Source organism: Odontesthes bonariensis, chromosome 23 (genome assembly GCF_027942865.1).
Source record: "Odontesthes bonariensis isolate fOdoBon6 chromosome 23, fOdoBon6.hap1, whole genome shotgun sequence".
Classification (NCBI taxonomy): Eukaryota; Metazoa; Chordata; class Actinopteri; order Atheriniformes; family Atherinopsidae; genus Odontesthes; species Odontesthes bonariensis.
In genome coordinates this window covers 19,790,056-19,813,229 of record NC_134528.1, presented here as the reverse complement: position 1 = coordinate 19,813,229, position 23,174 = coordinate 19,790,056, and the positions used below count along the sequence as shown (strand labels likewise).

The window sequence follows — 23,174 nt, the reverse complement described above, 5'->3', positions numbered from 1 at the left end:
AGCCAAATTTGGAGGCTATTGTTTTAGCAATTAATCACAGAGTAACTACTTTTATGCCGAACATTTTTGTTGTAATCATTGATCTGCTTACCATTGAACACAATTTGGGCAATTAGTGGGTTTTCTCAATTTGCACAAAAATGTACACATTTGTTTTTGCTGCATTTTTCTCATGTCCACTAACTGAACTTGTATTGGGCCTTAGGTTTTTATTACACTCTTTTAAGTTTTCTGTCATCTTTTCTGTTTTGCAGTGTTTTCTGAAATGTTAAAGTTTTGGCAGCGTTGTTTTGTTTTGTGAAATGCTCCAACTTGTATTTTTTCTTGTACTTTTCTTTGCACCTTTTCAATGCGTTTCGACTCCAGTATCAACAAAGGTGACGCATTGTGGATGTAAAAAGATCTATTACTCTGCAAATAATATCGTTAATCACATTTCCATTCAACACTGGGAACAAAAGCAAAATTAGAAAAATTAAATATGCTAACAACTTCTTTTTTACTGTGAGCTTGAAGAGGGTCAGAGGGCGTTTGAAACCTCCTGCTGGTCTGGAGGTGCATTTAACCGGAAATGCAATTCCCGTCTCTGTCGGTGCAAGGAATGTGGCGCGAGACACCCCGGCAAACCTGTGTACATACAAACAAATTCATGAAAAAAAATCAATAAGTAGTGCGTTTCGGGGATTATTGTTTTAAGTTTACCAGCTTTTGCTTTTTGCTACTCCAGACTCGCATGAAGTAGCTGATATCAAGAAGGAAATGCCTCGTAGACGACAGGTGAGAGCAAATGTAGGTCGCACAAGAGGGTAGCTTTAGCCAAGTTAGCACCGATGTGAGCCATCCTCTGGATGGTTAGCTAGAAGGTTCCACAGTATTCCCTTCAGTAATCCAACCATTTGGCTTGCAAAAAAATGTTGCACCTCATGTAGCTCCTCACTCAGCAGCATTTAAGCATCCTGTTGATTTTCAGACATATTGTCACCTCTTGCTTTGGGCAACGCTTTCAAACGATACATTGGTGGGCGTCTGTTAGCAGGTTAATAACATCTTAAATGTTGCTGTGTCGTTATAAAAGTGTAGCCAAGCATAGTACATTAAATGTATGCCGGATTTATCATAAGACTAGGATAATTGGGTATGCTCAGTCTCGTTTAGATATGCAGTAGTGGCGAGTCAGTCGGGAACTAATATTTCTCGAAATCCGTAATTTGTTAGTGCAGTCTGTCTTCACAGACGGGAGCAGCTTAGACAACGTGTAACTAACAATAATTACACGTTGAGGAGCTAACGAGGCTAGCTAGCTCCTTTGTCCTTTACGCTACTTTTGCTTCCAAAGAAACAATATTAGACTTTTTGCACTAAATTATAACTGTTTTAGGTAAATGTTTAGGCCAGTTGGTGTGGCGCAAACGTTAGCAACAGCTGTCTCTTTTTTAAAAAAAACAAACAAACCGCAAGCCATCAGCTGACTGTGCCTCTCTGAAAGAAGTTAATTTGATAGGAAAAAATAGGAAAAATCACGCAAACAGTTCCTTCAAAATTAACACCCTGTTAATCAAGTCCCTTAGCTAAATTATCGTGCAAAGGAAGTCACGCTTTTATTGTGGTCATGCTTACTTTACATCACTGGTACTTGCTATTACACACCAACCTCAACATTCTTTGCACTGTATGTCTACATTTTTTGTTTAGGTTATTTTCAATTGATTTATTTTCATCTTGATAGAGACCTATGGCAGGAAGTGGCTCAGATGGAACCGAAGACTCGGACTCCTCTGCTGAAAGAGAGCAGACCAACAGTTCAGAGAGTGATGGGAACATGTCAAAGAGACAGCGCCTGACCAGAGCTTCTACTCGCCTTAGCCAGAGCTCTCAGGGTAGGTCAGCTTATCCCAACAAAGCATTTAGAATTCAGACTCAGGTTGAATTCAGCTACATAATGAAAATGGTGATTTCACTACTTTTCCACCAGACACACCAGACTTAAAGCGAGCAGCGGATCACGACGAGTCTCCGCCACTGACACCCACAGGGAATGCACCTTCCTCTGAATCTGAGCTGGACATCTCCAGCCCCAATGCCTCTCATGATGAGAGCCAGGCTAAAGATCAGGCCAGCAGAGACTCAGACAAAGACCTGTCCCATAGACCCAAACGCCGTCGCTGTCACGAAACCTACAATTTCAACATGAAATGCCCAACTCCTGGCTGTAATTCTCTTGGTAAAATTCCCCCTTTTTTCCCTCCATTTTTACAAATTATAAAGGTCATTTTGGTTCGGATCTTGACTTGTTTGGACGTGGAATTAGATTTGTCTTCAATCACTTCCTGTGCCATTGTAATAGTGCTTTTGTCAATTGTTCAGGCCATCTCACGGGAAAACACGAACGTCACTTTGCAGTATCAGGGTGCCCTCTTTACCACAACCTGTCTGCGGATGAGTGCAAGGTCAGTAAGGGAAAACCCAGTGGGGATTCTTGATTATTTAGGGGCTAATTACCAACGTAAATTTAGTTAGTTTGAGCTTCCTATCAATGATATATGACACCGAGAGAGAAATAAGTTAAGATTTTATTCATCAGGTGAAAGCCATCAGCCGTGAGAAGCAAGAGGAGGAAGTGAAGGCACAGGAAGAAAGCAACGCACGGCATGCCACTCGTCACCAGGTATGCGCTGACAGTGATTGCATCCAGTTTGTCGTTTATTCCATTAGCTGACATGTAAAAAAATAAGGTTTGTTTGTTTGCTTTGTCTGTTGTATAGCCTGAGTACTGCTGCACCTGCTCTTACGCCATTAAGAAAGCAACATGTAAATTTTCGTATTCATTTCTAGACACTGACACCTAAACAGAGCAGATACAAGGAGCAGGTGGTGGAGATGAGGAAGGGAAGAAACTCTGGCCTGCAGAAGGAGCAGAAAGAAAAGCACATGGTACAACATCAGCACACCTTCTTGTGCCATTGTCCCATTGTTGTCTCTGTGTTTTAGAATTGCTTGTGGTACTCTGTGACGAGGCTGGTATGCTGTCTCACCTCTTGTTTGTCGTCACGTCTGCTTCACAGGAGCATCGACAGGCACATGGCAACACCAGGGAGCCTCTGCTTGAGAACATCACGAGTGAATATGACCTGGAGTTGTTCAGGAAAGCTCAAGCCCGTGCATCTGAAGACTTGGTAAACAATACTCTTTTTTAAGTATATTTTTTATTCAAGAAAGCACAAAGTAAGATTCATTTAAATACAATATCTTGAATTGGATTTGTTTTCTTTTGAATAAACAGAACCCACCCACCCACAACACCCATATACTGCTGTAAAGGGAAAAAAAACACATATAAGCATAGATAGCAAAGTTAAATAAATGAACAATGCAATAAATTAAATAAATAAAGGGAAAAACAGTAATGATAGTAGTAATGCTAGTAAGAATTAAAGTGTCCATACAGTGAAGAGAAAATTGAGAAAAATAAATGAATAAATAAACAATAATAATAAAAATGATAATAATAACAGACAATGGGGGTATTACATATTCAAGTACATGTCAATAATTAGGCAAGATCAAATGTATATCTCAGGGCTCCATAGGCTTATGGAAGGGTCTTGAGATTTTTAAAGTACTCAATTAGAGAGTCCCACATCTTGTGAAATTGTCTTGTTGAGCCTCTAGAAAAGTATTTAATTTTCTCTAATTTCAAGAAAAACATTAATTCAGTGAGCCAGACAGACACTTTGGGTGGTTCAGGGGATTTCCAATTTCCAACAATTTTTAATATCTCTCTTTTCTTACAGTTATGTAATCGTACTGTTTCACCATTCAGTTGTCACAGTGTTGTAGCCCCCCCCCCCCCCAGTTTTGCTTGATCACCTAATAAAGACATCCACAGCAGTAGCAGTAACACTTCAGTTCCATTGTGTCTTCCCTCTTGCAGGAGAAGCTGCGTATCCAGGGTCAGATCACTGAGGGCAGCAATATGATCAAGACCATTGTGTTTGGCCGCTATGAGCTGGACACCTGGTACCACTCACCGTATCCTGAGGAGTACGCACGACTCGGTCGCCTGTATGTGTGCGAGTTCTGCCTCAAGTACATGAAGAGCCAGACCATCCTCAGGCGACACATGGTGAGACTTTTCGATCGGAATTTCGTTTGACAACTACTTTGTCAAATACCATAATAGTCATATGACAAAGCCTACAACTACGTGATGGTCTCTCAAATAAATGCATTTAACACATTTTTTCATATTTATTTCTTTGGATTTGTTCTTTATTTACCTCTTTAAGGCCAAGTGCGTGTGGAAGCATCCCCCAGGAGATGAGGTGTACAGAAAGAGCTCTATATCCGTGTTTGAAGTCGATGGCAAAAAGAACAAGGTAGTAATAATTACTCCCCATATTTTGGTAGCCACGTTTAACTTGGCCTACCTTACAGTCACTTTCATAAGGTGGTGTCATTTTTGTCTCCAGATCTATTGCCAGAATTTGTGTTTACTTGCCAAGCTTTTCCTGGACCACAAAACACTTTACTACGACGTGGAGCCTTTCCTCTTCTACGTCATGACTGAGGCCGACAACACTGGCTGTCATTTAGTGGGATATTTTTCCAAGGTACGAGGGGCAAACTTTCTTGACATAAATGTCCATTTAAAACGGCCCATTTTTCTGTAAATGTCCATTTTCTTCACAAAGGCATTTAAATGATGTCTTCTCTTCAATACATCAAGGAGAAGAATTCCTTCCTGAACTACAATGTATCCTGTATCCTGACAATGCCGCAGTACATGAGACAGGGCTTTGGCAAGATGCTCATTGACTTTAGTATGTATATGTTTTCTGATTTGTTCTTGACATGTAGTGTTCCAACGGAAGAAATGATCAGCAAAGCATATTTTTAGTTGTCCTGTATTTAGTTGATTATGTAATGTGTCTTCTGTTTTTTTTGTTTTTTCCCTTAAGGACAGAAACTTTTCTCTTCAGGCCACACAAAATATTCCTAATATTTTTTCTTTTCCTTAGGTTATCTGCTGTCCAAAGTAGAAGAGAAGGTGGGTTCGCCTGAGAGACCTCTGTCTGATCTGGGCCTCATCAGCTACCGGAGCTACTGGAAGGAAGTGTTACTCAGATACATGTGCAACTTTCAAGGCAAAGAGATCTCCATCAAAGGTAAATTGAGAGCACACTTCCCTTCAAACTATGTTTTTAAAAAAAATAAAAAAAATAAATAAAATTTAAAAAAAATAATGGTGGTTTGGTGTCGGGATGAAGAGACTTAACACCGTGTCTGATATTTAATTTCCATTTATTCAAGACATTAGACACTTTCAACAATATCACTGTTTTGGACGTTTGCTTGATGTACAGAGATCAGTCAGGAAACTGCAGTCAATCCGGTGGACATTGTGAGCACCCTGCAGTCTCTGCAGATGCTGAAATATTGGAAGGGAAAGCACTTAGTACTGAAGCGACAGGTAAGACGGTGGTCGGGTGGACTGTAGTCTGTTCTCTTAGTTTTTATTTTTATTTTTTCATGTGTTCCTTTGAAAAACCCTTAAGCTCGCTGTTTAAATACATTATCAATGTAGTTAAATGTGTAGTTTTAAAAAATCTGTTAATATGAGGGAAAAACAAGCATTTTCTTCCGGTCATTTAACCAAATTAAATCCTTCATTCAAGTCAGATATTACAATTTGGATTTCAATATAATGCTGTGGTTTCATTTATTCATGTGTATATGTGAATAAAAGTAGTAGGATTTCACCGACCCTTGTTTTTAAACAACCGTGCGTGCTGCTCTTTTCTCCATCCTAGGACCTGATTAATGAGTGGAAAGCGAAGGAGATCAAACGGGGTAATAGCAACAAAACCATAGACCCGAGCTCGCTAAAATGGACCCCTCCCAAAGGGACATAAGCACTAAAGATCCTCAGGCTACTGAAAAAAAACATCACCTCCAGCCTCACAAGCCACAAGTAGCCTAGACCAATGAGCTGTCAATAAAGACCAGTGTTTTTGTATTTTTTGCATTTTTATCCAGTTAATTTCTGCATACCTTTTGTCATGAATTTTTTTTCTTTTCTTTTTTTTTTACTTTCAGTCATATTTTTAGCATCATGCGTTCTAGGTCGAGTGATCCTTGACTCATTGTCAAACACTCAAAGGTAAATAATCTGTTTAGTTTTAAAACTGCCTACGCCTGCTTGGCTCTGAATGTTAAATGCTAAAAACAGTCCATTTGAATGTTTTTTGCTTTGCCGTTGCATTAAGTGCGTACCTACATTTGGCTGCAGTTACAGGTCATTTTTATTTCCTTCAAGCGATTGTGCATTCTGAAGGTGGTGGTTGTTCCTTAGATGAATACCACAGTTGTTGGCATGAACTGTAACTGACCAGGGTATATACATACACAAATATATATATATATATATCTATACATATATATATATTTTTTAGAAGAAAAAAAAATATTTGTGGTAATGTCGTCTTTGGTTGATGTAAAGTTGTATAGATCTTTTTTGTAGGTCCATTAGTACAGCATTTGTACCCATTCCTTTGGTGAACCTGCCAAATAATTGAAAAATAAGCTCAGAGATTTTTAATTTGCTTAGACTAGAAAAGAAAATGACAATACCACTGTAAGGGTGCACATGGAGATAACTCGACCTCAGGTTTTTGTACTGATACAATCGTACCTTGCTTGTATGGTTTCTCGGAAACATGGATCTCAGTGGTTGTTGCAGGTGACATCGCTCTGCTTAATGATTCTGTAATAAACAGAAAAAACAATTCAGTGGCACTGTCTTTGCCTTCTTTGATAAAAGCTTTTAAGTGTGTGTGAGCAGTTTCATATTTCAATATCAATAAAGCTGGCTTGATATTTTCGAAAGAGTTTGTTTTTGGCATTGTTGCTCACCTCCACTGGAAATGCTTCTTCCCATCAAGCCCACGAATGCCTCTCCTTTATTTCCTGCACATAACATAAGCATTATGAGGATATTTACAAAGTAGCCCTAAGATGCAGCTGTGAATGAGGCTAAATTGCGTCACTAATTTTCACGACGGCTGCGGTAAGAAGAGCATTTCTGTGGCATTTTACTGTTTGAAAGTGAAGACGAGTTACTCACGTCTGTTTACTTTGAACGGTTTCCTCGTACCTGTGAGGGAATAAAACAGTCATCTGTCATCGCACGTCTTCACACATGAAGTGGTCTTCATTGACAAACCGTACACACTCGTGCAACAACATGCATGCGCTTCACCAGCAGGGATGTGTTTAAAGGCTACCTGCGCGTTTCCCCATGAGTCCATAGAAGCGAAGGGCCTTAGATCTTTTCATCAGACCGTCTACTGGGTCGGTCAGACCTGAGTCCACTGACTCATTCTGTCAAGAAAAAAGGTGTGATTGTTTTTATTCATACCTCATTGCTTGTCTGGATTCTCAGATTTCATTTTGGAATTATTCACAAAGTTCGATCTAATCCTTTAAGATTAATATGAATAAATCCACATCTCACCTGCCAGTCTTTGGATAGCCCTCTTTCCTCCTCGGCCCTAAAAGATAGTCCATGATAAGTCTGCACCAGTGCACAAAAGGTCACAAAAACCAGCTGGATCTTCCAGTTATCCATTTCTTGATCTAGGCAAAATGGAGTTCAGGATTTGACTGTCTCTCTCAGCTGAACCCAGGCTGTATTTATACCCCTAAACCCCCTGCTACACAAGAACCCTCCCCTCTAATTAGGATTCACTTGCCTCCCTTTAAAAAGTTCCCTATTTGCCACGATGCGACATTTGTAGAGAGGTTTTAACCATATATGTTTTGTGACTGTTACACACGGAAAATCTGTACTTCCCCACTAAATAAAACAAATGTTTTCAATAGGAAATTCAATACTTGCTTATTAGCTGTAACTGAAATGTCATCCAAAGGTTTATTACCGGGGGCATATAGGGAAAGAAAAACATGTTAGATCTAATATTTACATTTGAGAATGGCGCAGTTCATTTCCATTTTCATTAGACATCTGGATTGCTGCTGGTCTAATAATATTCTCCTTCTGCTCATTTGGCACCTTGTGATGTGTGCACACTTCTTTGAAATCACCGCGAGGTGGACAGGGCGGACGGGCGCCTGGTCTTTGAGCGATGCTTTGCAAATATAACCCCCTACTTTGAAGATTTTATTGGTTTGTCTGTTAACTTGGTGAGCTGCTGGTTCTGAATCTATAAAACAGGACAACTCTCGTGTGATCTCTAAGGTAGAATTGATTGGACGGAATAGTGCGCTGGCATATAAAGATGTAACGGATTAACAGATAAGCAGAGGTCTGCATGTTAAGCTGCATTGGCGATGGTTAGAAGTCAAACAGAGTAATGGGAAAGAGCTCAGATGGATGAGGGAAATTTCAAGTGGAATAACACATGTATGACATATGTTGCACATCATGACCTGATGTATACAGAAATAAGAATTCATGTCAGTATCTTTAGCTTTTGCGTCATGTCAGTGTGGTAATCTATTTTCTGTCTCCTAAGATAATTACAGCGTTATTAAACCTTTTCATGATCTTTACTTACTTAGCCATTTAAATGCTCAGTTTTAATGAAAAGTGAGCTCTTTCTCCAACACTGTGGCCATAGAAATTTCTAAAGAGGCAATTACTTGACAATCTGTTCTGTAAGGACACCCTCTTTAAACAAAGCTGACACGCACACCAAATGCTTTGATCCTCGCGCAGGTGCTTCCAAAAACAAGAAAAGCTCTAGACAATTAGGCCTGAAAGGCAATTACACCTCAACAGCCCTCATGTACACATAGTCTAACCCAATGCTAACGTGGAGAGCCGAATCAAAAGAAATCAGAGGCACAGCATCTACATATGAAATGGGTTGAGTCACAAAGAGCTCCTGTAATGACAGAGCGCTGCATTTTCATGTGACGCAGGGTGCATCATTTCAGGATCAGGACTGCTCACTGATGGTGATTGGCTTTTTTTTCTTTTTAATATCTGGACACGGCAACATTCAATCTTCTTTGAATCGATGCCTGCAGATGAAAGTGGTGTAATTTGAATAACACCACAAAGAAAACTGGCTTTTTTCAATAATTTATAGAACAAAAATCATTAATGGATGTCATGTACTCGTGCTGAAGAAGTAACTACACCGTACACCTTAAACAGGGCCTCTGGGTTCGCATCATTTCCCACCATGTCTGACATCAGCTTGCTGAAAGGTTTGACCTTTCCTCAGTGCATGAACATGTCTCTTGCAAGGTGTCGGAGTTTTCCTACATCTCCAGTATGTTTCAAATCCAGCCTTTCGCCTGGCCATTTCATGATCCTTCCATTTCTTCTTTTAGGGCCATTATATAGCGGATTCTCTCGTGCAGGGAATCATTATCTCGTTGATGATCAAATGATGCTTAATAAGAACTGCTTTTGGTCTTTGTCTGTCCAGAACTTTTCACAACTTTGGTTGTGAAATGATTCTGTGTGGCAAGGATGTCTCATTTCATTAGACTCCTTCTGCCTTGACTCCTCTCTCCCTGTGTTTCCCTCTTATGTCCTTTGCTCTCATCTCAGGGGGTAGGGTCCAAATTGTGAGGTAAGCAGGTGACGAGAGGAATTGAGGATGTATAAATGGAGACGTAAGAAGAGAAGCAGGTCCTTGATGTCAAAATGAAATTTGAATTATTACGGATTCAACTTGGAAGCCATGATTCTATTTTAGGGAATTAAAAGTGTGACATATGTCTGGGTTGTATTTAGTTTTTCAGTGTTACAGATCAGTTGATTGATGAAGTATCTAGTGTCTATTTGAGTAAATGTTGTTTACTGTCTGTAGTTGAAGCTTTCTTCTCCGATTTCAAGTTTATACCATAACTGGTGGGTTCAGTATTTTCCCGGAGATCCCAAAGATTTATCGCGCCAAAACATCTTTTCATTAGTTTCAGAACTGTAGTTCGTAAGCTTTCCTCCCCCGTCGGCTTCTCTCTCATTCGCAGACTAATTCCGCTTTGTGACTGTTCCTTATATTACCACTGTAACACAGCCTACTGTAAATACTGTACTATATTTCACCAATCGCTGTCAGACAGGGAAATTGTACATGACAGATACAATGTGAAGCATCTGTCCATAATTTGTCTCAGAAGGGGAATCTAATAGAAACCATAATCTTCTCTGTTGAGTCTTTTACATCACTGTGTACATATCATGTAAAAAAAAAAAAAGCTACCATATTGTCTATTTATCATGGCTACTGCTTCTCGCAGACAGCTGTGCTTAGTTTTAAAATGATTGAAGCCAGCGCTACATTCAGATGGTGCAACCTGACGAAACCAGCTGACGACACATTTTGGAGCTGAGGGCCATAATCCCCTGTTGACAGATAACACGTTATCAGATAAGTCAGGACTGATACGATCAGAGTGGCCTTAAAGCTGGTAGTTTTAACATAACCACACAATCCTGATCCATCTTAATGCTGACAAATTAGTCAATTTGCGGGACTGAGTGGGGTTTTATTGGAGCTGCTTAGTCTGGTGAGCACAGAAAAAAATGTCACAAAGGATAACCGCTGTGCTACAAAAATAATGTACAGAAATGTAAACCAGTGGCTTGAGTTCAAATTCAACTGCTTGTAGCTGTAGTGTGGAAACCATGTATTTCCAATTATAGCTCAAAATGCAAGACAACACAAGAAGACAATTATTCAAGTAACATAAGAAAGAAAAATAGAATCAAATACAATCGATGCAAATTGAAAGGATGAGTCGATTAGATTTCTCTGACTTGCTCCAAGGAATAAAGTGAATAAAGGCTGGTAGATGAACTGTCATGTCATTAAACAATGTGTGAAGCAGCTTATCCCCAAAGAATGGCCATGAAGTTAAAGACTCAAACAGTTTAAACTACAAGCAGAGTTGTTTTCCTCATGATAGCAGGATTTATTTGCAGGACTGTTGTATCAAACTGCAGATGGTGTAACCAATAAACTGATTCATCTTTCCGGACGTGACATCCAGGAGGAGGCAGTGTTGCCTAACGCATAGAATTACAGCTTGCAGCGAATGTTGCAACCGCCAAACTGGTGACACCACTGGCAGACTCTTGTGACTTGACGGATTTTGTGCTCCTCTTGTTGGGCTTGTTTGGTCTGTTTGACTGACATACTCAAAATGAAAGCATGTGCGAGTATTGTTTTCATCAGTGGCAAAGTGACACATGTTACAGATTGTCCTTCATTTTTTTGCAGTCCACTTTTGTTCATTTTTCTAGTCCCAGCATGCAATGTTAAACAACCTCAAACAAATGTGTCTATTTGTTGTTGGACTCGCATTAAATTACATCTATTAGAAGCTGAAAACATGGTTGTGGCAAAATGCTAGATTAGCAAAACCACAGTGTAGACCACAGTAGATGAATGCAAATCACACTTAAAACACTTTTGAAATAGTAACAATATCTTCAACACAGCCTTCACAAGAAAAGCATGTTCTCTTCCTCATAATTTCACGTCTCCACAGAGATAGCTCTTTCTCTGCATGAATGCATCGTATCTGCATGGGATATATCATAATATATCAGATCACACAGTCCACCGTGGAGTAATATGAATTGAGTGTTCTGTTATCTGTATTGTGTTTGCACCAACAGGGACAACAAATTAATATTCTGTGACTTTTCTTTCCCACAAACTGCTGTGAGAAAGGGCTGATATAGATCTTAAGGACAATCTTATGATAGATTCCATCCATACAATGGTGGGAGGTACAACCTAGTGTCCATATAACTATAAATAATGTTAGAAGTTCGCTTGAAATTCTCTTCTCTTGTTCTTCCAGTTGTTTTTCCCGTTTAGTGCCCTATGGCACTTTATTGTGGCTTCTCCAGAGAGAGACATAAATTTTCTCTTCAAGCCTTCCCGAGAATTAAATACCACTGTCTGCCCTTGCATGCTCAGACTGGGGCTTCAGGCTGGTGCTGTGACGGTTCCGTCTCTATGCATCTGGGATATTGGCTGGTGTCATTGGATTTGCTCAATCAGTAGGAACATGAAATGTTGCGTGTTTTTTTTTCTCTACCACCCCAACGAGCATCAGAGCTGTGCCGCTCCAACTCTTTTTTTTTTTTGAGAAAACACAGTTGCTTACTGGCTGCTTTCGACAGAACTTTCAACTGGATCAGGCTCCAGAGAAACGCATTAGAAAGTGATACAGGCATTCCACCACCTGTGCACTCTTACATCAGCAGGTTGTGTGTTTTATCATACTGGTTGCGCTATTTTGGAGGTGATGTCTGGTGATTCACTGGAGATTCCTCAAACAGCAGCAGATGCTCCCCGAGAGGCCTGTTAGAACCAGCTGATTCTTACACAAATAACAAAACATCTACGAGAAACAAAATTGGATATATATCATTGAAAAACAATGTTTTGATTATCTCATTGCTTTGCTAGATGAAGTGTCATGTTTTATTACCTTAGAATGAACCCTATATATTTATTTTTTTTAGCACTGCAGGTATCGCTGCACAGGAGAGCATCCATATTACCACTACAAAATGTACGTAGAAAAAGAGTTATGTTCAAAATGTGACAAGGAAGAAAAATGGAGAAGTCTTTAGCCGTAAATGTTATGATTACCAATTACTTACTGTTGAGTGCAGAAATAGGAGACAGTCTGATTTTAGGTCTTTTAGATTGAGTGCTGCCTTTATAATGTCGATGAAAATATCCTTCTACGTCGTTTTTTCAGTGGGACAAAATAGGGACTTAGCTTTTCATATATATATTAGCCTTATACTTCTTCAAAATAACATTTTATGTCCCTTTGACTTGTGGCGTGTCCCAGGGCTCAGTTCTTGATCCCCTTCTGTTCTCCAATCTATAAATGGCTAACTTATTTAAGTCCTAATGTACATTACCTTTTTCATGCTGGTGACACTCAGCTGTACATGTCAATAAAACTCACAGATCACAGCCACTCCTTAAAATCCTCCTCTTAGTGAAAAGCCTTTAGCAGTGTCTAAATTCATTTTAAACTCATTTAATCATATCAATCGTATCAATATGCGACATTTATCTGACCATGCCCTTATCTGCTCTTATAAACTCTGGTAAAGAGCTATACAAACAGCACTTTACTATCTGTTGTTATCATTAAATGCTGTTTTGTGAGACGTTTGAGGATACACATTTTAGAAATGGAGCACCTTGCTTATGAAACAATGCAAGAGCAGACAACCGCATGTGAACTTGTCATGAAGGTGTAAAGAAAATTTTAGACGGTTGAATTCATTTAAACGAGACAAAAACTTTGTCATGGCTTGTCCCAGATGTAAACTGTTGATAAGGAACAAAGGAGTTTTTTTTGGAGTGATGCCGAAGTTTCTTGTCAATACTTTCACAGGTAATTTGGCCTACCAATAGAGTTGCAACTTGCTGAGACGTAGGTAGTGGTTGGATGGCATTTAAGATGCTTTCTATCTCCAGTTATATACTGTTTCTTTAAAAAAGTCTCATAGAGTTGAGAGTATAACCATGTGCATAGTCACATATAACATAGTCACACACATATATATATATATATATATACGTATATAGATATGACTATGTTTGTGATGTGTAGTACAGTAAACAGCCCTCATTCTTGTTTTTGCAAATGATAGAGGGTTCAGTCTAGTCAAATGCAGGAGATGTGGTCACAGTGTTACTGGACACAGTAATGAGTCACGGTTTGGCACACCATGCCCGATGATGTTTTTTGTGTAGGAAAATGGCGGCTGCAACGAACCACCATGATTTGCTTTGCACAAAAGGACAACAGCAGTGCCTTCCACCTACTCTTCCATCCCTGATTCCAAAATAATTATTTTTAACATGAAGGTAAGGTACAGAGATATCCTTTCAGATATCTCTGTTAGATGCAATGCATGCTGTGTTTAAGGACATTACAGGTTGTAGGGAGAGACTGTGCGTACACAAGATAACTCCCCCCAGTGCGTCAGAAGGGATAACATCAGATGTGATGCTAATGGAAACCAACAAGAGTGACAGGATGTTCACCACAAATATCACAATTTATTTCCTCACAGGTTTTTATATCATTGCTGCTTTCTGACTTTCTTTCTTTTTTTAATTTTTTTTTATTAGCCATTTTGTGGCATTTTTTTTCTATTTACTGTATCTACTTTTACAATAAAGATCAAAGGGAATATATTTTGTGGGCACTGCATATAACATGTTGCCACACAAATAAATTTACTGTACACTTCCAGATATTCATAACTCTTTTCTGTGTATCATAGCATTGTACAGTATTGACTTTTCCCAGTAAACTTTTTTCAATCTGCAAAGCTGTTTTCACACACACACACACACACACACACACACACACACACACACACACACACACACACACACACACACACACACACACACACCAGAGGCCTGACGTGTTTCAGAGATGTTCCAGAGGAGTGGCATGTGAGAACACAAATGTCCTCAACATTTGAGCTGGACTTTCAGTGGAGATTTTCCACCAAGACCCCTTTTAAAATCCCTGAAACATCACTGGGTGAGACAAATGTGTCGGCAAATATTTGCGGCCGTTGTGCAAGGGAGTGTGTTTGCTGATGAGAGTTTTTTTTTCTTTTCTGCTGACCTGTATGCTGCTGGGTATGTGCAAATGCACGCAGCACTCATATTAACACAATGAGGAGCATCATTTGTTATTCTTAATGTGTTCTTTAAAAGAAAAGAAAAAAAACCCAGCAAGGGTTCCACAGCATAATATTTGCATCACGTGCTGCCTCCACTTTCTCCTGTACATCTCTGGTGTTCAAGTGTGAAAACAGCTTTTGACAAAAGAGATTTGTTAGATATGACTGCAAAAACACCTAATTTTTTTTTCCCTTTTTTCCATCACGGCGAAAAACGTAATGATAAGTAAGACAGAATGCAGATTTAACACACCGGCTTAACTTTTCATTCGTTTCATTTATGCAACTCTCCAACAAATTAATGAAATGTTATGAGTAGGTTTTGCAGACATGCACTGCAGTGTGATGTTTGTTTGGGCTTGAAGAACATTCAGTCTGTTTATTTTTTTTTACTGTGTTTGAGCAAACCTAAATGTTAAAGAATTTATACCACTTTGATGTGTACATGCCAGCTTCAAAGATTTAGCTTTCAGCAAGCTAACTTAGCTTAGCATAAACTGAGATGACAGTAACATTTAATTTGGCTCTTTCTGAAGTCAACAAATACGTCCCATTAGAACCTAAAGCTGAGATTTTTTTGCTTATTATATCTGTTTTTCATGCACACACAGCTGCCAGGCAAGTCTTTTTTTTCATTAAACTTCAGAAAGAGCCAAACTAGCAAAGTGAGCTGAGTGCATTACTCACATATTCCTTGTAAACTATCCATCTTCTTGTTGAAGGTGCAAACACCAACACCTTAATAGATGTTTTTTAAAGTATGCAAAGAATTCGTGGGAGATGGCAAGAAGATATTTCTTGTTTTATTCAAGAGTTGCTTGTCTTTGTATGCTGCCTAGGCTTTTGTGTTTTAAAACTCATTTTGTATCCACACTAAGATATTAACGTGTTCCAATATCGGACAATTACAGAAACTAACAACCGAGGCAGTGTGAGACAATCAACTTCTTTATTCTGTGAAATGAAAGAACTTCTTTTGTCAGTGGAGTCTTAGGTGAGCAAAACTGATCTCCTGCCTACCCAGGGAAGTGGATAGACGATGCCATGCAAAATCATAGTAATCCTACGGTGTCAGTATAACCTGAAACACGGTGTGCAGGTTGTTCTCATGGCTGAACCACCAATGGTTACCTGATCATGATTCTTGCAGGACCCTACACCATTGTTAGGAGTGATAAGCTATCCATCTACTAATCTCAGTGATGATGGAATATTTTCTTTAAATTTCCAACATGGAGGAGGACTTACTTCGCCTTCAACCCACTACTAAACCAGCAGTGATAAATATGGAAATGTTTTCCTTCATCATGTTGCATCACGTCATATGCAAGGTAGAGATTTGAAATATTTCCATGTTTCACATTAACACACAGCTCAAGAGAGTGGCCAGCAGTATTTCTGTGCAGCTGCTTCTCATTTATTATGGATGAAATTCCAGCTGTCATTCTGTTTACCAAGGAAAAAAAAGACTCTTTGTATTTAGTAAGGTGAAACAGTTAATAGTTGTTTAGCTGTAAACTGCAAAATCTGCAAAAAAAAAATTTGGGAGCACATCCATGATTTTTTTTTTCACTACCATTCCAGATATATTGGAGCTTTCAGAAAAATTTCAACTTTCTCAGTCATAATTACAATATGAATCATGACATGAATGCTATTTGCAAGTGGAAAACTGGCAATTATGGTAACTCTGACATGATGTGAACACAACATCAGAGTGGTAGGAATATAGACATGAAACATTTAGACTTTTCTCAAAATGTCAAAACCTTACCTGTTAAGTGTTAAGGGTCATTACTATGTTGGATCCCACTGCCTCAATATGATTGTTTGTTGTCTTTTCCCAGTCTCTACAGTGTTCATCTGTTGGTTCTTAGGTCAGAGCCCACGGGTCCCCTGAGGCCCATAATTAGCCCTGTTTCTGATGTTCTTGTTTGCTGGGTTCTTGTGGCTTCTTCGACACTCTCTGCTTATGGCAAGGCCTCTTTTGGTCAGACGTGCTTACTTTGTCGAGGAGCCAATCACCAATTCATTCCCGAAGCCTCAGAGGTTCAAAAGCCAAGTGCATAATTGCTCCTTAAATCAATCTGCAAATTTCGTGGTATCCGAGTTGCAAACAGTTGGCCTGGAATTGTTTATTCATAAAGAAAAGCTGCCCATGGTATGTATTTAGATTCACAGAAAATTTAACAGTGTCCTGGAAAAAATTACATGTGAATTAGGGAAGATACATTCAATTATATGCTTGTAGTTTTACATACATTTTACATTAGCTTTAGTACAATTCATGCCATTTGTACAACCTTTATGGGTATCATTGTGTTCTTGTGGTTCTGCTTGTGGGACAGGCCACAGAGCCAGAAAAGGATCCCAATTTTGCCTCTTTAGAGGCTTCACCCCATAATTCCGATTTTCCCCTCAATCCCTTCTCATAAACTCCAGTCAGCTGCTGCAAGTTAATGTGTAAAATGGACTGAGCAGGCAGACAGCCCGTTCGCAGTAGTGTCACTTTAAAAAACAGACAATTCAATTCAATCCAGTTTTATTTATATCATGCCCAACTTATCACAGCAAATGCCATCTCAAGACACTTCAAGGATACAGCCCAATCCAAGCCAATTGCAATCCAATTAATTGTGACTCAATCATAATCCAAATCAATTCTATTTCATTCGATTCCAAATTGGTCTAGTTCATATAAAGCCAATTCGGTAGGATTGATAAGACTCATCTTTGTCTCTCCACCTTAATAACAACTCCTCTTCTCACACACACACACACACACACACACACACACACACATAGACCCACACACACGTACACAAACACTTTGACGCCCAGGGCTTTACGAGTCTTGTTTAATGCGCACTGTCCTGCTTGCTCCTTCTATCTCGGTCTCTCTTTTGAGTTTTCTGTCTCCATCTTCTTCTTCCTCCTTCCCTCCCTCCTTTATGTCTTTCTCTGTCTGTCTCTTCACTCCTCCTACTCCTCCTCCTCTCCCTGCTGTATTTGCAGTCAGCTTTAGTGCCAGACACCCTGAGGCAGCAGTAGCGCCAGCAAGTCTTCCCACCTCTGTTTTTGTGGTGGAAGATGACATGTTGAAGCTTTGAAGGGCAGGGGAAGGGAGGGAGAGGGGGGAGGGAACGGGAGGGAGGGAGAGAGCACATCACTCGGCGCGGAGGAAAAGCAAGGGACCCAGAGAGAATGTCATGTGGCCTGCAGTCCGCCCAGATACTCTCATGCTGCCTCTCTTTCTCCGGCTGTCTATGTGGGCAGGCAGGAATGGCGACAGGAAGCAACCCTCCCCCCTTCCTTCCTCCATTCATCCCCTTCTGCCCTTCTTTGGCTCTTCACTCACTCACTTCTCATGCCCCCCCCCCCCCCCCCCCCCCAACTACCACCACCCTCTTTTCCTCTTCCATATCCCACCTTTAAGTCCTCTCGCTGCTTCTCTCCCTTCTTTGGGCCCACAGTTACTGTTGTGTGAATTTCACAAACTGCTTTTTTTTGCCCTTCTTCTTTCAGCCTTTGTACCTCCCTTACCCACAGGCGTGCCTGTGCATCATAACTCACTTGGTGTTGAAGTGTGCTGAGGTGTGTTGAGGTGTGTTGAGGTGTAAACTGTGAGTGAGCAGCAGACAAAACATGCTTGATTTTGGATCCTCAGGCATTACTCATCCTTTTGTGCAAAAGAGAAAAGCAGAACTATTTTTTCCATACATATGGACATTATATAGTCACTCAGTCAGTCATGCTATCTTACAAAACCCTCTCAGTTCATGGATTTTCTTCAAAAAAAGTGAAACAAATTGAACTCTTCAAGATGCATAAGCTCCACTCCAAATACTTACAGTACTTGGTTAAAGTCCACTCCATTACATAACATTTAAAATGTTTAAATCTTTGTGCAATTTTCTTATGGCAGAAATACTTTTTTGCAGAGCTGTTGTATTTGATTCCAAAGGAGAGAACAGGTTTGTCGAACAGTGTGTGTTAAGTAGGGAACACCTTAGTACAATTCATCTATGGTACAAATATCTTCTGTAAGCATGGCAAGGGCTAAAATATATTCTTTTCAGAGCATCACCGTCACCCTCATGGGTGGCATTTTGCTGGTTGCCTTGGTTACCTGTACATACAACACTTTATGGTGAAACTTTGTCACTTCCTGGTTGGATTGATCTTTTTTTGGTAATGGTTAGAAATCAAAACTATTTGGTTAAGGTTAGGGATTGATCATGCATAGGATGAAAATGCCTTCTTTTTTTATGACAAGACAGATACAATTTTAATGGACACAATTTTTCTGGAATGCAGTTGCTCTCATAACCACAAGAGGATGCATATCCTTCAAATTTCAGTACAAGTAATTTCGCCCTGTATGAACAAATGCCCTGTGGAAATGTATTTGGGCAGAGGACAGTCTAAAAGAAAAAAATCACAAAATGTAGAAAATTTTGCTGTACGGTCCAGACCTCAGGTTTTCACATACATGCATCATATGCAATATCCTATGCAAACTCGTAACACTAAAATGAGTTCATGTCATGGGCATGTCTGAATGAAGCCTAAGAAATTTTGACACAACAGTGACCAGTGTCTGAATAATAGGATACCAGCGCTTTAACAGAATGATGAATCCTTTAATGTTACATATCTCTCTGTCTGAATTGCTCTACAGAGAGAGGCATGCAGTCAGATAAAACATGGACCTAATAAAATCAGGTCCTCCAGGTGTTTTATTTGTGTATATTCCTACCAGAGGAATTCTGGGCTTGTGTAACGATTTGAGTATGGGAACGGTGGGATTAGCAACGAGGTAGACACGATGGGGCCCCACAGAAATGATCAAACATGCTTTGTTTGTTTCACAGAAAAAACACGAGATGCTCCCTGTGATTTTAATCGTCAAGCTAATAAAATGATGAAAGTACAATAAAAGCCTTCGCTGTGGATAATAAAAAGTTTCCACTGACTTTGATATGGGCTTGTGATGGTATTTCAGCGGCACCGGCCTGCTCTCATGTGGCTGCCTTTTCACCTGTGTTCTTTCCTAGTTGTAACACAGAAGTTACACAAAGTATCTTCGACAACAGATAAGGACTTTTAGGATGGGTACTTGTCAAAGAAGACATTTAAGATATACCAGATATACCATAAAACTATTTCTAATTTTGTCCTCGCTTAGTCTAATATTTGGTCAGGTTTTATACTTTCAGATCATCAAAAACAAAACAGGATCTGTCATAGGAAAATACCACGATAAGAAAGAACTAATTGAAGGTGTACGTACAGAACACACTAACAGTGTATCAGTCAGAATTACAAAGACTTTGTGAACCAGCGTTTTGTGCATGTGCAAATCAGAGCTGTGAGCAGATTTTACCCATATAAAGACGTCCAGTTGAGGTATATCTGAGGCCAAAGTGAGGAGTCTTTTTCAACCTCTTGAAGCATACTTGCAAGTTTTCACACTGATTAAAATGACATATTTAAGCCTTTTGCACTGGTATTCATTTCCAGACTTGTGCTTACACACCCAAATTGAAATTAGTGTTTCTGGACACGCAGACTGAAAATAACATTGCTGGAATAATGTCTCCGTGGACAGTGGACAAAAACAAAAAAAGCTGTCGCTTGTTGACCAGATTAAGTGGCCTTTTCTTGCTTCAGTGAGCTCACTTGATGCTGAAACATCATGTGTGTTTATGTCACTGTATGACATACTATTTGTGCTCGTATGGATTGTATCACTGCAGGCCAGTTTGATATTTCAAGTCATTACCAGCGTCAGAGAGGGAACAGATTACAGGGTACAGCAGCACTAACACACACTATTAGTTAGACAAGGTGTTATTATTCCTCTGTTGTCAGGTAAGATGTCAGAGCAACTTGTCTGTGTCATGCTTACAATTGCTGGATCAGCAGGCTTATACACTAACAAGTAAGAAATACAAACACATTAACAAAGAGGCAACTATATTAATCTTTTCCGAACGGATGATCATGTGATTTTTGTTATTGTTATTGTTGACGAGTCGAGATTTTTATGGAGTGCCACATTTGGGCTTTTTATGTAAGATATTTCAAAATGCCCGGTTGGGTAACGTCTCCTCTTGTTGCGTCCCATGTATCATCCTTAAATGGTTTGGATAGTCCCAAACTACTGTTACAGTGCAGTTTTTTTTCTTTCACTTTCAAATTTGGAATTTTCCCTTCAAGCTCTTCCCTTTACAGAAAGTGTGTTAGAAGCATTAGGAAAATGCTCACTGCTGCAAATGTGAATGAGCACATAAATTTCGCTGCCTCTTTTCTTTTTCTCCCCTTCTTTCTTGTTGGGTCTAAATTTTCCATGCCTGGCCTCTCAACTGCTGAGAGTGCTGTTCCTCGAAGCCGCAGTGTATTTTGAAGCAAGGTCGGGAGAGAGCCAGAGGCTCCAAAATCAGGCACAAGACTCCCAGTGTTCCACTGCTGGGCTTGCTCTTGGCATCCACTCCTGACCAGAGAGGTCTAGCTTGCCACAGCCAGTGAGTGTGTGCGTGTGCATTTGTGTACGAACATATTTAACCCACCCCCCACCCCCTCCAGCCTTTAAGCTTATGTAGAAACAGCTATGGTTGACTCATTTATGGGCTCTCCCACATAGACACAGCACCTGGGTGTGATGCTTGAGCTCAGTTTCTGTTAGAATAATTTTCAGTTTTCAGTGTAATCCCCAATCCATACACATAGTCTCTGCAATAGTAAAGTATTCATGTAACTGAAGTGAAAGTTGGCCCAGCTGTACTGGATTTTGACAAATCTGAACACACAAGCAATTCGGGGGAGCTCCTTTAAATTTGTTCCATGCTTTGGCTGACAGTGGTGAGGTCATCCATGTAGAAAAAGAACTGATCAGATTTCTAGTGCTGTCATTATAGACCATCATAAAAACATTTCAGATCTTTACAAGACAATAGTCTGTCTTCAACAACAACATCTTCAAAAGGACAGACCTACAGCATTCGATTTTTGAAAAAAAAAAGAAGGGAATATTCACAGACATCCACACATCAAACACTCACACTCGATTAACACGTACGGATCAAATATTAATCCCGAACGTTCCCTTAAGTATGTCAATGGAAAGCTATCCATCTGTCTTCTTCCTCAGTCGGAATATCCACTCGGGGTCTGGAAGTCTAGTACGCAACACGCAAAACCACAGTGAATATAAATAAATGGCTGTATTTCTCTCCCTGCTTTTGTCTGGTCAGGACACTCTGTGGAAAGCCAGCCAAGTTGAGCATCTACATTTGGGTTTGGCTGTTCCCCTTGCCCGACAGCTCAGCCTTGGCCAAACCACAGGAAAAGGAAGCAAAAAGGTTCTCTCTGAAGGGCTTATAAAATATTGTCTCGGGCTAAAATTTTGGACGTGAGTGGCAACATTCAGCTCCTCCACTACAAACAAAAGGCCTTTGAAGGACAGACGTGAGGTAGTCAGGGCTGTTTTTGCTGCCCTTGCTGCCAAGACTCTTGTGTTTTACTGTTTCTCACAGTTCATCTGCGCTTCTGGTATGTGCTTTGGTCGAGATACTTTACATGATTTGCAGTAATAAACTCTAAGAATGATATTTCCAAATATTTATTGACACTTTGCTGCCATACTTGCAGCTTCAAATGAACTGGAACCAGCATCTAATATAAATGTTGTCAGCAGACAGAATGAGGAATATATCTCTAAAACTGTGCACATGAAGATCAATAATACAGTATGTTGGAAACGTGATGATACATTGCATGCATTTGTGAACATGAAAAAAAACTCTTCTTCAGGAATTACTTACTTCTCAGGCAAAATCTGGGATGTTATATGATATGTTGGAAAACACTGATTTACCAGGTGAGTCGTTTCCATTGCCCCGAATGCAAAACTGGCAAAATCTACCTCAAGTTTATATGTTTGTGCATCAGCATAAGTTTTTTTGATTTGAACTCTTTTCATTCTCTTACTCATATCTTCTAAATTTGAATTAAAAACAAGAATGGAAAAACTTAGTTAGTCTTATGGATCAGTTGTGGTTGTTATTACAGGACAGAGACACACACACACAGCAGAATATACAAGAGACAGTTGAAGTGGAGATGAAGTTACACAGGCTCACTCATCACATTACTATTAGTGCAATAAAAGCTTCAGAGTAAGTTTTATTCTGTCAAAGTGCCTCCGTTGTCATGACAGTGTCGTTCATTTTTAGCACTGAACGTGTGGGTAATTGCTTTTTCTTTATCCTGATCTGTCAAAGAGGAACCCTGTCTGTGTTCCTGGACCTCCTGATTTACAATTTGAGCACTGTCTTTCCAGTCCATCCTAACCCATCACACACTTTATCAATTCTGGCCAGTGATGTGTCTCTCACTCTGTGTTGCAGGGGAACTTGTGAGGTGCTGCGGTGAGTTTAGTGTTGCT

At 39.8% G+C, this 23,174-nt stretch overlaps 2 protein-coding genes across 3 annotated transcripts; one reads left to right on the top strand and one right to left on the bottom strand.

Moving 5' to 3' along the window:
• The first annotated feature begins 594 nt into the window (after window positions 1-594).
• On the top strand, window positions 595-6,896 carry kat7b (K(lysine) acetyltransferase 7b). The gene is made up of 15 exons (XM_075457569.1): window positions 595-631; window positions 728-777; window positions 1,727-1,877; window positions 1,973-2,221; window positions 2,365-2,447; window positions 2,582-2,665; window positions 2,833-2,931; window positions 3,063-3,173; window positions 3,932-4,123; window positions 4,287-4,376; window positions 4,470-4,610; window positions 4,727-4,820; window positions 5,019-5,165; window positions 5,364-5,470; window positions 5,811-6,896. The coding sequence occupies exons 2-15, from the start codon at window positions 760-762 to the stop codon at window positions 5,910-5,912; spliced, it is 1,668 nt and encodes a 555-aa protein (XP_075313684.1). The 5' UTR covers window positions 595-631; window positions 728-759; the 3' UTR covers window positions 5,913-6,896.
• Window positions 5,226-7,651, bottom strand: LOC142374064 (uncharacterized). Of its 2 annotated transcripts, XM_075457571.1 has the most exons (6): window positions 7,514-7,651; window positions 7,284-7,380; window positions 7,124-7,153; window positions 6,913-6,966; window positions 6,692-6,763; window positions 5,229-6,560 (listed from the first exon to the last, which is right to left on the bottom strand). In XM_075457571.1, the coding sequence occupies exons 1-6, from the start codon at window positions 7,625-7,627 to the stop codon at window positions 6,526-6,528; spliced, it is 402 nt and encodes a 133-aa protein (XP_075313686.1). In that variant the 5' UTR covers window positions 7,628-7,651; the 3' UTR covers window positions 5,229-6,525. The 2 variants fall into 2 exon arrangements, with proteins under 2 accessions (XP_075313685.1, XP_075313686.1); XM_075457570.1 differs by having other exon boundaries at window positions 5,226-6,763.
• Between the last annotated feature and the right edge of the window lie 15,523 nt (window positions 7,652-23,174).

What these genes read in the sequence shown, in the direction of transcription:
- kat7b (XM_075457569.1), top strand. An exon ending in AGCAGAAAGAAAAGCACATG is followed by an intron (nt 2,932 to 3,062) that starts GTACAACATCAG and finishes TCTGCTTCACAG; the next exon opens with GAGCATCGACAGGCACATGG. An exon ending in CAAAGAGATCTCCATCAAAG is followed by an intron (nt 5,166 to 5,363) that starts GTAAATTGAGAG and finishes CTTGATGTACAG; the next exon opens with AGATCAGTCAGGAAACTGCA.
- LOC142374064 (XM_075457570.1), bottom strand. Translation starts at nt 7,627, where the DNA reads ATGGATAACTGGAAGATCCAGCTGGTTTTTGTGACCTTTTGTGCACTG. An exon ending in GGCTATCCAAAGACTGGCAG is followed by an intron (nt 7,381 to 7,513) that starts GTGAGATGTGGA and finishes TTTTCTTGACAG; the next exon opens with AATGAGTCAGTGGACTCAGG. An exon ending in ACCGTTCAAAGTAAACAGAC is followed by an intron (nt 6,967 to 7,123) that starts GTGAGTAACTCG and finishes TGTTATGTGCAG; the next exon opens with GAAATAAAGGAGAGGCATTC.